At 44.1% G+C, this 12,043-nt stretch overlaps 1 protein-coding gene across 1 annotated transcript in view; it reads right to left on the bottom strand.

Moving 5' to 3' along the window:
- Nucleotides 1-12,043, bottom strand: part of BCAS2 (BCAS2 pre-mRNA processing factor) — an 82,387-nt gene that overhangs the window by 14,516 nt on the left and 55,828 nt on the right. Inside the window, exons 4-5 of the mRNA XM_069633395.1 lie at nucleotides 4,163-4,324; nucleotides 1,631-1,681 (exon numbers count right to left, since the gene is read on the bottom strand). Of these exons, the coding sequence (XP_069489496.1) occupies nucleotides 1,631-1,681; nucleotides 4,163-4,324 (213 nt within the window). The remainder of the gene's footprint in view (nucleotides 1-1,630; nucleotides 1,682-4,162; nucleotides 4,325-12,043) is intronic.

Consider the following 12,043-nt stretch of genomic DNA (forward strand, 5'->3'; position numbering starts at 1 on the left):
TCTCATGAAAACCAGACATTCAGGCAGCATTTTGTGGATTGGGACCAGACAGCCTCAGCCCACTTCCTGAGAACACACATATGGCCCTGCACTAGCAAGCGAAAACCAAGACTTACATTTGTACTCCCTGATGGCGTCTCTTGACCAGCCTGAGGGCACCAACAGGAGATGCCTTGAACCAGGGATAGAGACTTCTGCAGCCAAACCAACAGTGAGCTGTGTTGTCCCCAGAGACAAGACATCACAGCCTGTTTACTTGCACTCTCCACCCCACCTGTGCTTCTGGCCTCCCCTAGAAGGCCCTCATCAACACATTCAACAAATATTCAGTACTTCAAATGGGACCCGGAACTCCCAGCTCCTCTCCCTTTAATGTCTCTCCTCGCCTACTGTAAATGTCCATTTATACAGTATGAAAATCACACCTCCTGTAATTACTGTATATATTCTTTGTCAATTGGTATTTCTGGTCCCCTCTCAAGGTTTCAATTATTCCACAGTCCAGGTTTTACCTCAGACTAACCCCATCAGTATCTCTTGTAAAGGGAGACTGCTTCACTGCAGATTTCTCTTGTAAAACATTTCAGTTAGAAATCGCTAATCCTATCCACCAACAAATATATAATACAAAAATAGAATGTATAAAAGATTTTAAAAAGCATCTGGCCCATTACTTTCCAGCCTTCAGTTAAAGCCCTATAGAGGATTACCTCTAATTTCCCAGCAACAGGATGCACTAGTGGTACATCATCCAGGTTGAAGAGCCATGCCAAATCATTGTACGGAGGATTTTTCTAAACCAGCCCTGTGTGGGTTTTAGAGAAATCAACATCTGGTGGACAGTCAGGGCTTTCCCCCAAAAGATAGACCACATTTTCACTAGTAGACGTAACTGGGCAGCAAGGGGTTACTCTTAGAAAGGGGGGCGGGAGGGAAAATCGACACTGGTAGAAGGGGTAGATAACTCAGAACACCATGCACACGATTGCCTAAAAATATATATATATATATATATATATAGGCATTTAACAAATTATTGTGCAATGTAAACTTTCTTGTATAGTGCCCTACTGCCACTTCTCAACACTTTCCTGTTAAGAAAATAAAAGGGGGGGGGGGTTAATTAGTGGGACCCATTAACAGTTATTTATACTACAACAGAAATTAAAGGATAGAGGTTGCCTTTCTGAAGGGGTGTACTGGTCTGTGCTGTAACATTCACATCTTTTACAATTGGTATGATGTCAAAATTTGTTTGCACAGTTTTTAACTGGTTTCAAACTTAATGAAAAAATATATGTTTTGGCCCTGTGGGCTCCTTTTCTTTGCAGATTCATTTTTTGAGTTTTTGTGGCAAATGGACTTTGGATGGCTCTGACCATGTACGGTTTGGTAAGTGTGATTTAGGGGATAGCGCTGTCAAAATGCTGACTATGTACAGTACATGTATAGTGATTTAGGAGAATAGCTCGGAGATCTAAAGCTTGTGCATGTACCGTACAGCATATGCAATTCAGGGGTATTGGGGGGGGGGGGGGGGGGGGAGTAAGCTCTACTCTAATTTGCAGATTACATTTTTAAAAAGACATGCAAATACTCATAAGCGCAACACACAAGATGGAGCTCATACCTCAGCTTCTGAAGTTCCTTTTGTGAGTTTTCTATCATGCGAACCAGACCACTAATGATGGGAAAATATAAAAAGCAAGGTTACATGTCAAGTTACATGGTTTTTAAAGAGACATCACTACAAAGTGACCATAAAAAAGCTATTGTAAATCAAAATAAAGTTCAGCAAAAGAGCTTGTGAAAATTAATTAAAATCACGTGGTTAATCCATTGTAGCTATTGCGGCCTTGCCTCTTGCTGGTCAAAAGGAACGATTGATTGCCTTGACTTCATTGACAAACAAATTCCATATAGGCTGCGTTGTGCGTCAATAACCAGCATGTTCCCTGCATAGATTCTATGGACCCCCAATCTTTTTGCTTTGTTTTTTAGCCTGTTCTACATTTTTGAAGGGGTGGGGGGTGGGGGGGGGATGGGAGTGAAACCCTCAGCTTCACTTACAATGCAGTGTATGGGTATACTTTTGCATCACCCTATCTTTTTACAGTTGGGAGCAGCAGATACATTTTTTGCATTCGTTTTTGAGGGCATGTCCTAAACGGCTGTCACAAGATGTTTCGCTTGTTCTTCAGCCATATTGTTGGTTGGCCTTGTTCCTGCCTTGCCGGGTCAGGAAATCTCATATGGTCATGCATTTGCCCCAGGAAAGCCGCTGCTTTCGCCTTGTGAGCGAGCGGCTCTGGAAGTGGTGGGACTGGCTGGTCCCATTCCATTTCAAAGTGTCTAGGTGTGGCGCATGAGTGAAACTAGTAGTGGTCCCTCATTGGGCCACTGATGGTTTAGAATGGTGCAGATCATTGCCTCTGGTGGGCTGTCGCTTACTTGCAAGCCTGGATTTTGGATAAGAAGAGGACTCATGCAGCCATTTCTTCAGATCAGCAGTGGAGCCAAGAATCCCTCGTAAAACAAGAGCAGACTGAAGATCCAAAGAAGACTCCTGAAGAGGCCCAGCATTGCTTCCTGCGTGTAGACTGGTGAAGCCCGGTTGGGACTACCTGATCTGAGAATGCCCTGTGCAGTGCTGCATCCCTTGGACTAGTGTGACCAACTCGTCTCGACGCCCTCAAGGATTCAGTCGTCCTGAGCCTTTAAGAAGTGTCTCAGGACCACACAGTGGACTGACCAGCTCTATAGTCGGCTACCTGGCCAGCAGCTATATAGTGGGATACCTGGCCAGAAAAGCCACCATTCCGCGTTTGCAGCTGGAACTTGGGTGTCGACAGCTCATGCCACAAGTCTCCTCACTGAATTTCAGCACCCCAGTATCTAGTCATCCTGTCCTAGAGAGGCTTCTTCAAACACGACTGGAAGGACGCAAGCCGTTGTCACTGTGTGGTGACTGTCACTGGAAATCCCCTTTGTGTCCTGTGAGGTGTCCAGAAGAAGTGTGCGTCATTCAATCCTGCATTTCTTATTTTCAAGAAGTTGCATTCTGCATCTGACCAGAGAAATCCTCAAACCTGCAACTCCTGGGCAACCTTCATCAGAAACAGCAGGAAAACCGACCTCCAGCGATCCCCAGTCAACCCATTAAATCTTCTGGAAAAATCTGGATCAGAGAGGCGAGTACTCGCAAAGCATCTGTAACAATCTGTCCTCCAAAGGATAACATTGGGAGACAGAATCTTTGTTCCCTGAAAGCTTCCATTCTACTGCATTTTGGTCATCAAAGCTGTGTAGTACTTTTATCTAAAAGGCAAGAACACATTTTTATCTACCAGTAACTTTGTTGCATCTTCCTTAAGTAATTTAGCTGCAAAGATTCCTTCCTGTGACTTTTGGGCACAAGGCTCCATTCCGCTTAGGGATTGGACTGCTTAAGCTAGGAGAAACCACTTGCGACATGCTTCTATCTTTAACTGCACCATTTTACTTACCTCTTTTGCTGATTTCAGTCACTGAATTCATTTTAAGAACCTATGGTGACTGTATATGTTGGAGTTGTGCTATATTATCACCTACCTTGATTGGGTTTTGGCTAACCCCTCAGTTTCCTTGTTCACTATAACTAGAGTGGCCTCCTAAATTCTTTCCACCAGGTCGGATTCTAGAAATCCATCTTAACAGCCACTCTCAAAGTTAATCCACCTGGGCGGATTTCCTCAATGGAGGCGAAGGCACAGAGGCCTGCAGTTCTGCTTTCTGTCAGGAAGCCTTCACGTGCCCCCATCTAGCCAATATTAAAATGCCCTAGTTGGGAATCGCAACTGAGCTATAAATAGAAGGGACAAATAATTAAAAATGGCATTGTGTTTGCGTTGGTGTGAAGTGCTCCCTCATTCCCAGTAGCATGTAAAATGACTAAAGCCTCTGCTTAGTGAATGTTGAGCCTCGGGAAGTGTTTGGCTACTGCTCTGGCTCAAGCATGTCAATGGATCGGTGCGTTGGTGGTATGTGAAGGGGGTAGGGTGACAGAGGTCATACATAGTGGCTCATGTTGGAATGGTGCAACGATAAGCAAATCCTCAATTAAGAAACCTAAGCTACAGGAGTTACAGGTTTTTATAGACTTGGGACGTGATAAATGGCTTACTCGTTATAAACTTTCCAAGCGTTCGGGCCATGCTGCGACATGATCTCAAGGTTTTCAATTCGAACTGCCTGATGTTCCAGCTGTGCCATGGAATTGTTAACGCATTCCTGCCATGCTGTGATGTCATTTTTCTGTCCAGAAGTGGGCGCAGGCAGTTCATACCTGTGACACAGAAAGTACAATTTAATACGCCATACCTATAGAAGGATAACGTCTTTTCAAAAACACACAATTTAGTATCAAGTTCAACGCAGACATACTGGCAAACTAAATATCCCAATCACCAATATCCCAAGCCCCTGTCACTCTACCTTACCCTCCATAACAGACTGCCATAGACTTGAATAAATCAATTTTAGGAAGACTTGTAACCACTATAAATGTATTGTAAATGTTGCCTTGTGATGCATATTAACTCACTTGCCAATTTAGCATGTGCCACACGCAGAAGGAACTCTGAACTCTAGCTTGCGCCACATCTAGATAGAAATGTGACTGTTAAAATGTGCCACACTCGTAAGGACAATGACAGAGTGCCATAATATTAGCATGTCCACACTTAGATAGAATTGTGAATATTAGCATGTCCACACTTAGATAGAATTGTGGATACTAGTCTGCGTCGCATCTAGATAGGTTTTGATTGAAGGATAGCATGCCCGCGCCCAAATGAAACTTGAAGATTAGCATGTGCCACACTTAGAACTGTGAACACCAGCCTGCGCCGCTCCTTGACAGGATTGTGAATGTTAGCATGCCCACACCTAGATAGAACTCTGAACATTGGCCTGCGCCGCTTCTAGATAAGACTGTGAAGGCCAACACGTGCCACACTCAGAGAAAACTGAATGCTAGCATGCTAAAGGTCAGGTAACCCACTAACCAATATAACCTCAAACTCTGCATACTTATCTCACTGATAAACTCACAACCATCTCTCGCACCACAAGCCGCACGCACTTCACAACACTGCAACAACACATAAGCCGGAGCAACAGCACACGCGGACTGACACCGATCCAATACCTGCACCAAAGCTCAGTATCTGGTGTATACCGAGCTGAAGATGCCAACAGAACACCACTCCTCTCACTATCCTACTCCCTCTTCACCTTACTAACCCATCCCACCTTATCGTTTACAGATCCGCCAGAGCGCCTGGGGATCAATTCCGTTGGTGACGGTGCGCGGTACAAATACCTTTAACATTTAACATTATGGTGACCATCCCACATCTAAGAAAAGAAACAAATGACTGCAGGAAAATGTTTCATAGAATCTAATTTTTATGGTGGAGCACTCAGACTAACACGGTACATATGCCTTTTACCATTGTTGGGGCAGCGGGGGGGGGGTGGAAAGACGACCTGGCCTGCAAGGACAGCCAGACAATGGAATAGCTTAATCCTGCTTTAGGGGTGGGTGGAGAGAACTGTGTAACCATCCCAGTTGAGGGTAATGTTCCCAGAGCAGGTGCAGAATAACAGACATTTGAGACAGATCTAGGTTTTGGTTTCAGGTGAAATCCTACTCAATGTTAAAAAGGTCAGGAAATTAATCTGAAGAACTGCCAACTGTATACACACACACATCAGAGCAGCACATGTTGGCATATTATAAAATTGTAGCTGTGCTACAATTTGGCCATGAAAGGATCTTCATTAGTGTCAAAATGTCAATTTTTCGCTGTTTTATTAATGCTCAACATTAACTTTTCTATTCAGTATCTAACCATTCTCGGGTTTGCAGCATAATCTCAGGATGATCGCTCAGAGGCAACGCGCTCGTCTTGGGAGCAAGAGGATGCAAAGCAACAATGGTTTGAACCCCGGGTCCGCGCTTAGAAACCTCTGGGTATTAAGCGGGTTATAAATAACCTATCATATCAATCCCCATTTTGGTAATGCCGTTTTGCTTTTTATACTCAAAAGCAGGCTGGTCTGTTGAATTAATAATAGTTTTTTTTTATATAGCGCTTTAATCTAAAGCACTTTGCATTGACAATATTTACATACATTACTATTACCCAATTGAAATTGGTACATTTATTGACCTCGAAAGGATGAAAGGTGAGTTGGCCTTGCAGTGATTTGAATTTGCGGCCTGCAGATTAAACCCACCGAGCCATTTTACCGGCATATTAGCAGTGGATTGCAGAATTGCAATACAAATATTTAGACAAATCACAAGTCAGAAGGGATTTGATTGAAAAAACACACATGGAAGGGACAGCATTCACTAAAGGTCAAGGGAATTGAAAACTCGAATATTCTCCACAAAAATCCTGTAGTACATCACTATAAAAAAGTGTTGGAAGATCGCAGCATACGTAGAAATATAAGTACGAAGAAACTCAATGCAATGAATACCATTTTATTAGCGAATATTCTTGCCACATGGATTTAACCAGTCTTGGAATTCACAAAAAGGAAAAAGAAAATACGTTTCCAGTGTTCTTCCAAAATAGTTGCAGAGTAGAAAGTGCAAAATGTTAAATAATCAGGATTACAGAAGATTTGGATTAGTTGAAAAATAAGCAGATCAGCAATAACGCCCGTACGGACAATACAAACCAAGGGGCCTAATGGCAAAGGTTTATCTCAGAAGAACGCAATGCATTGCAGACATTAAGGGGTGCTGACTAAGGTATTCAGAGAGCGCCCCAAAGATGTGCTGCACAAGTAATTGTTAGGTAAGATTTATGATAAATCTTCCTGACCTGTGTCAACACCAGAAACCTTTGCTTGGACTTGGTAACCATTTCACCTTGTTCCTAGGTGAGGGGAATCACCCCCCCTCACCCAGTCTTTTACTCTTTTTATATCTCTCCATAGTGTATGGTTGAAGTTATAGTTTCCTACAACATTTGGGTTTAGGCTGGGTTGCCCCTGTGGATTCCCCTGTAAATTCCTCTTTAATGTACTTGGGTCGAGCCAGTACACTGCACCTTATGTGGAATGATGGGGGGCGTGGGAAGAATACAATAGATCCCCTTTCTTATTTAGCTGTTAGCATTTTGTTACAATTGCAAGTTTACATAAATGGCTTGTGGCAGTGTAACTACTATGACCTTTTGTCATGATTACACGCAGACTTTTATTTGATTTATTTGCCATTTATTAAGCACACAAAACCCAGAGGCATCAAGGTGCTGTTACAACCAGATACACTTACATAAGGAGCGTTGGAAAGAAGTTCAGGCAAACGGAACAGCAAAGAAACAAGCAGAGTCTCCTGTTAGGGCAGTTTTTCTGAAGTAGTAAAACCATTCAACTGAGGCAGCACAAGACTCCACTCTTAGTATAAAGCTGTACCACCCGAGTTCAGGGCAGCATAGACACAGCAGTTTAGGAGCGATTGTAATACAAATGGTGCAAAGAAACACTGGAACACTATGTATTGTAAAAAATAAATGGTTTATTTAAATACAAGTTGGTCCAGATAAATCTTGTGGGAAATAAGACCATCACAGATCATGTAAACACATTATAGGAAAATAACACTATGCTTGAAGGTACACAGAACAAAGCACAGAACCTAATTTTTAACACCCAACAGGAGTTCTAGGGAAGTCAAACCAATAGTTACATTTTAGATTACTTTCAGTAATATAAGCATAGTAGACCCTAGTAGTTGTACCCTGACACTTAGCAAGAAATCACTTTGTAAACCAACTGGACAATATACTTTTTTGTGAATAGTGGAACACTTATTCTAGGACCAGTAAAGCACCTATAACTCTAATTCAGGGTAACAGTTATTCTAGGGGAGTTGGACCTTGGGGTGTAATATTCAATTACAATTGCTTTTCAGTTCACATACTAAGGGAAGCAATAACCAACTTATTTTAGGATAACACAGGTATAATCAAAGTAAGTAAAACCTATACTTTTTACAGGAGCCATTAGCAACTAAAGGCTGGTATAAACCTAAGACTGTTTTTGTGGGCGTCTAAAACAGACCAGGGAAGGCAAAACCCAGTATTACACTTTATGAATGACTCCGTTATTCTAGGTAGGTACAAACTAATGCAGATTTATTATGGACAGGCTAACAGCAAGTCAGGGAAAGCAAGACCAAGTTTGGGACACACTTACACTTATCCGAACAGGAATAGTGAAGTGAAACCAACAGCATTACTTTTGGGAAGAGGCACAACCAAATCACAGGTGAGTAATATAACCTTACATCTACTTTCTGTTAGAATGGCGAAACAGTTTCTAAGGAAAGGAAGAGGTTACATATACTTTTCAAAATGACAAAACATTTCTAAAGGTAAGTAATAACTTTTGTAACTGTTGGTCTCAGAGTTAAAGTTACCAACTTATTTTGCAAGTAAGTAACTTTTAAATATGTATTCTCTTTTCTAGGCAAAAGGCCCAATCCATAGAAGTTTTTCCCTTATTCTTGGAGCATGAGTGCTCAGTGGCAGAAAGGGGGAGTCACTAGGGTCTAGTGTACAACAGGCAGGTCAGGATAGGTTCTTGTTAAGATGGATTTCTGAACTCTGACCTGGTGGGCAGAGGTTCAGAAGGCCAGCCTAGTTCCATGGAACAGGGTAACCTTCTGGACAAGCCAGACCAATCAAGGTAGCATTGGCGGCGGTCAAGACTAGGTCTCAAGAGAGGTGAGGGTGACTGAAAGACCTCAATGAGCACACAGAGTAAAGGTCACTTACAAATCACTCCCAGTCAGGCGTAGATGTATTAAAAATACAAATACTTTATTTCAAGGCCTTTGAGTTTCAACACAAATATCACAGTAATACTTCTAAGCCAACACAATCCTATCAATATATAGGACCAATGGCGTCTAAAGGGTTAATGCACAAAATGGATACAGAACCTAACAGGGGAAGGAAACGGGCAGTGCAAATAGTCTTTAGTCCCTTCTGCATCAAACACAACCCTAACTGAAAGGCAGTCCAATCCCTAAGAGAGTGGAGCCTATTGCTGAAATTTACTTGCAATGCTGGCGCACGCGGTAATGCGCATGGGCAATACAGGGTCTCTTCAAGGGTCTGCAGCAGCTCAGAAGGTGGGTGAGGTGAAAGTACCCACAATTCGTGGAGGGTCTACCCAACAGGGCAGAGCAGGTTCCAGAGTTCGGGAATAGTTCTGCACCAGCTGTGGAAAGGAGAGGGGCTCTCCGGGGCCACTTGAGCATAAAAAAAAAGGATCGATGCCCTAGGGGCCACCAGTTAGGATTGCATTTACTCACCAACCCCTAGAGCACTCCAGACCAGACTTAATCAGTCGAGCCCACTTCGGTTGCAGGTTCAAATGCGCCAATCTCGCAGCTCTGCAGCTTTCAGCGACAAAAATACAGCATTGATTCCCAAACAGGACAGTGGTGATTTCTCCGCTCCTGGTGGATGGATCAGGCCAGTTCCACTGTAGAAGGCTTCAGGGTTCAGAGGACCACAGCAGCAATGAACCGTCACCACGGCTGGGCGACACGGTAACCGCAAATACTTTGGTTCGGGCGCACTCACTTTACTCCAGACCTGGGAACGCCAAGTGTATGTAATTCGGTGCGAGTGTGCCGTGAACACATAGCATGCAATGTACCAAGTTTCAAGGGCCTCCTCGAAACGGCGGCGGTATCAGGTCAAAGGTCCTGCTGAACTGCTGGTCAGCCCACTGGTTGGCCCAGAACACTTCCGAAAAGGCTTACCTGCAGGTTGTGATGAAGGTGCCGAGAATAGTTGGTCCCACTATTCTAATGGGCCGAAGCATCTTCGCAGACCTTCTAGGATGACCAGATGCAGAGAGGTCCCATGGGACGACAGCGGGCTCAGGGTGCCAAACCTTCCAGTGGGTCACCAGCGGCTCCTCGACTCGGCTTCTTAGTTTCAGGATACTTGGATCCTATCCTTCGTTCAGTGAGAACTCCAGAGATCGACTTCTCTTATGCAAAATCTCCTTTGCGTCAAAATTAAGAGGCCCCAATGAGAGATCTGCTCACATAGAGGCATACCACACGTGGAGCAATCATGGACCACAGTGGTCCCAGGCATTCACAGCACACCAGACTCTCTGGCACCCAGGATGTGTATTGGAATGACAGTCCAGCCCACATCCTGGGGGCGCACACTCAAGGCATGCAGAATCCCGCAAAAGCTTTGTGTTTCGTGGGAGAATGCATGCCCAAATAAGGACTTACCCGGGTTGGCTCGACCTGGGGAAGGTGAAGGGGCAAGATGGCCAAACGACAGGAAAAAACCTTGTGGCACGGGCATTTTGGAGCCAGGCCACCTAACCATGCCAAATGCGGTAACCGCGGTTTACCTGGCAGGAAAGGGTTAAAAATACACGAAAAGCTAAGCTGCCACCAGCCCTGTACAAGGCACATCTGCATATCTCCTAAAAAATCCTTTGAGAGCAACTAGGGCCTTTAGAAATGACAGGAAGACCCAAGTGCACTGTATGGTAATTGGTGCACTTGCAACATGTTGCAGAAAAGTTGCAACATGGACAAGGACTAAGGGAAACAAAGTCTCCCAGTACCAAATGTCTTTATGGGCATGTCAGTTTCTGATTGGTGCTCTTTTTGGTGAACATCATCTTAATAGATGGAAATCGCCGGCTCCAGATTTCTGGGGTCATCTTAAGAAGAAGAAGAAGAATTTCTCCATAACAAAGTGAGCGAAAAGCCCAGAGGAGTTCAGCAAAAGGTTGTGCTCCTCTAGTAAAGTCAGACTATGGTGTTTAAACAAAGCAAAAGGTTTGGGGGTACAGAACTGGAGGGAAAAATCTTTTCTAACAGATCTTAAGTAGCAAAAGTCAGGGCTCCTAAGGAAGACTGTTAGGACAAGTAAGTACTTACTTTAGAGTTAGCTTAGAGTCCAGGGGCTTCACAGAAGACACCATAGGGGATTCCAGCAGGGGCCTGGGTGCACTGGACAAGAGGACTCCCAATCTCAGAAAGCACCCCAAAACTACACAGGAACAACAAGAGACTTAAGGTAAGTAAATACCCAAGCCAGCACAGTACCTGACAGAAGAAGATTTTGTAGCAGGAGAACTTCATGATCTGCAGCCAAAAACCTGGTTGTTGAATTCCTTCAATACTGGATACTGGAAGGACTTTTTTGCAGCAAGGATCACTGGGAAGGCTCTAGGCAAGGTTTTCCTCAAGGCTGGATGCGGCTCTGGATTTAGCGCCTTTTTCAGGAGCACAGAAGACAACAGAATATTGCTGGTCGGATTCTCATTTGCAAGGTCCAGCACTCTGGCGAAGGGACTTTTCTAACCGGAATCGTGCCTCTGGAGATCCAGCAGGATGCCCACAAAGTTTCAGAGAGATGCGGAAGACCATGCACCACACAATGGCTCAAGGTCCCAGTGTATTGTAGCCCTGCAAAGTCGTGGGATGGCTCAAAATGCAGGTTTTCTTGAGTCTAGTGGGTCTCACCAGGCTCTGGGATGGGGTTGTCGTTTTCAGAGTCCCAAGGTTCATTGGAAGGTCTACAGCAGGCTCTGGTTACACAGCAGGCTCGGTGGTCGCCGGAAATAATTTCAGCCGCAAGGAAATAATTTCAGCCGCAAATTCTAGATCTTTGGCTTTGGTTCCAGTGTTCGACTACCTCTTCAGCTTCCAGGTTCGGACTTTTATGCAGGAATCCAGCCAAACAGCCCAACAACATTCAAACCTGGTGGTTGGCAATCCTTTCAGGACACCCAGCCTCCTAGTTTTTACTGGAATCTCGCACTCAGGCTGGAAGACAAGGGTGCCTTTACCTGGGCTATACCAAAACATCCCACGGTAAAGGTGCACCAAATTCATAAAAATGTTCACTGCCAGCAGCCATTAAAGGTACGTTTGTCCTTGTAACATAAATGGTCCATTTAAAATGAGAAAGGGGATACTCTGTATTGT

This window comes from Ambystoma mexicanum, chromosome 13 (assembly GCF_040938575.1).
Source record: "Ambystoma mexicanum isolate Mex_15411 chromosome 13, UKY_AmexF1_1, whole genome shotgun sequence".
NCBI lineage: Eukaryota > Metazoa > Chordata > Amphibia > Caudata > Ambystomatidae > Ambystoma > Ambystoma mexicanum.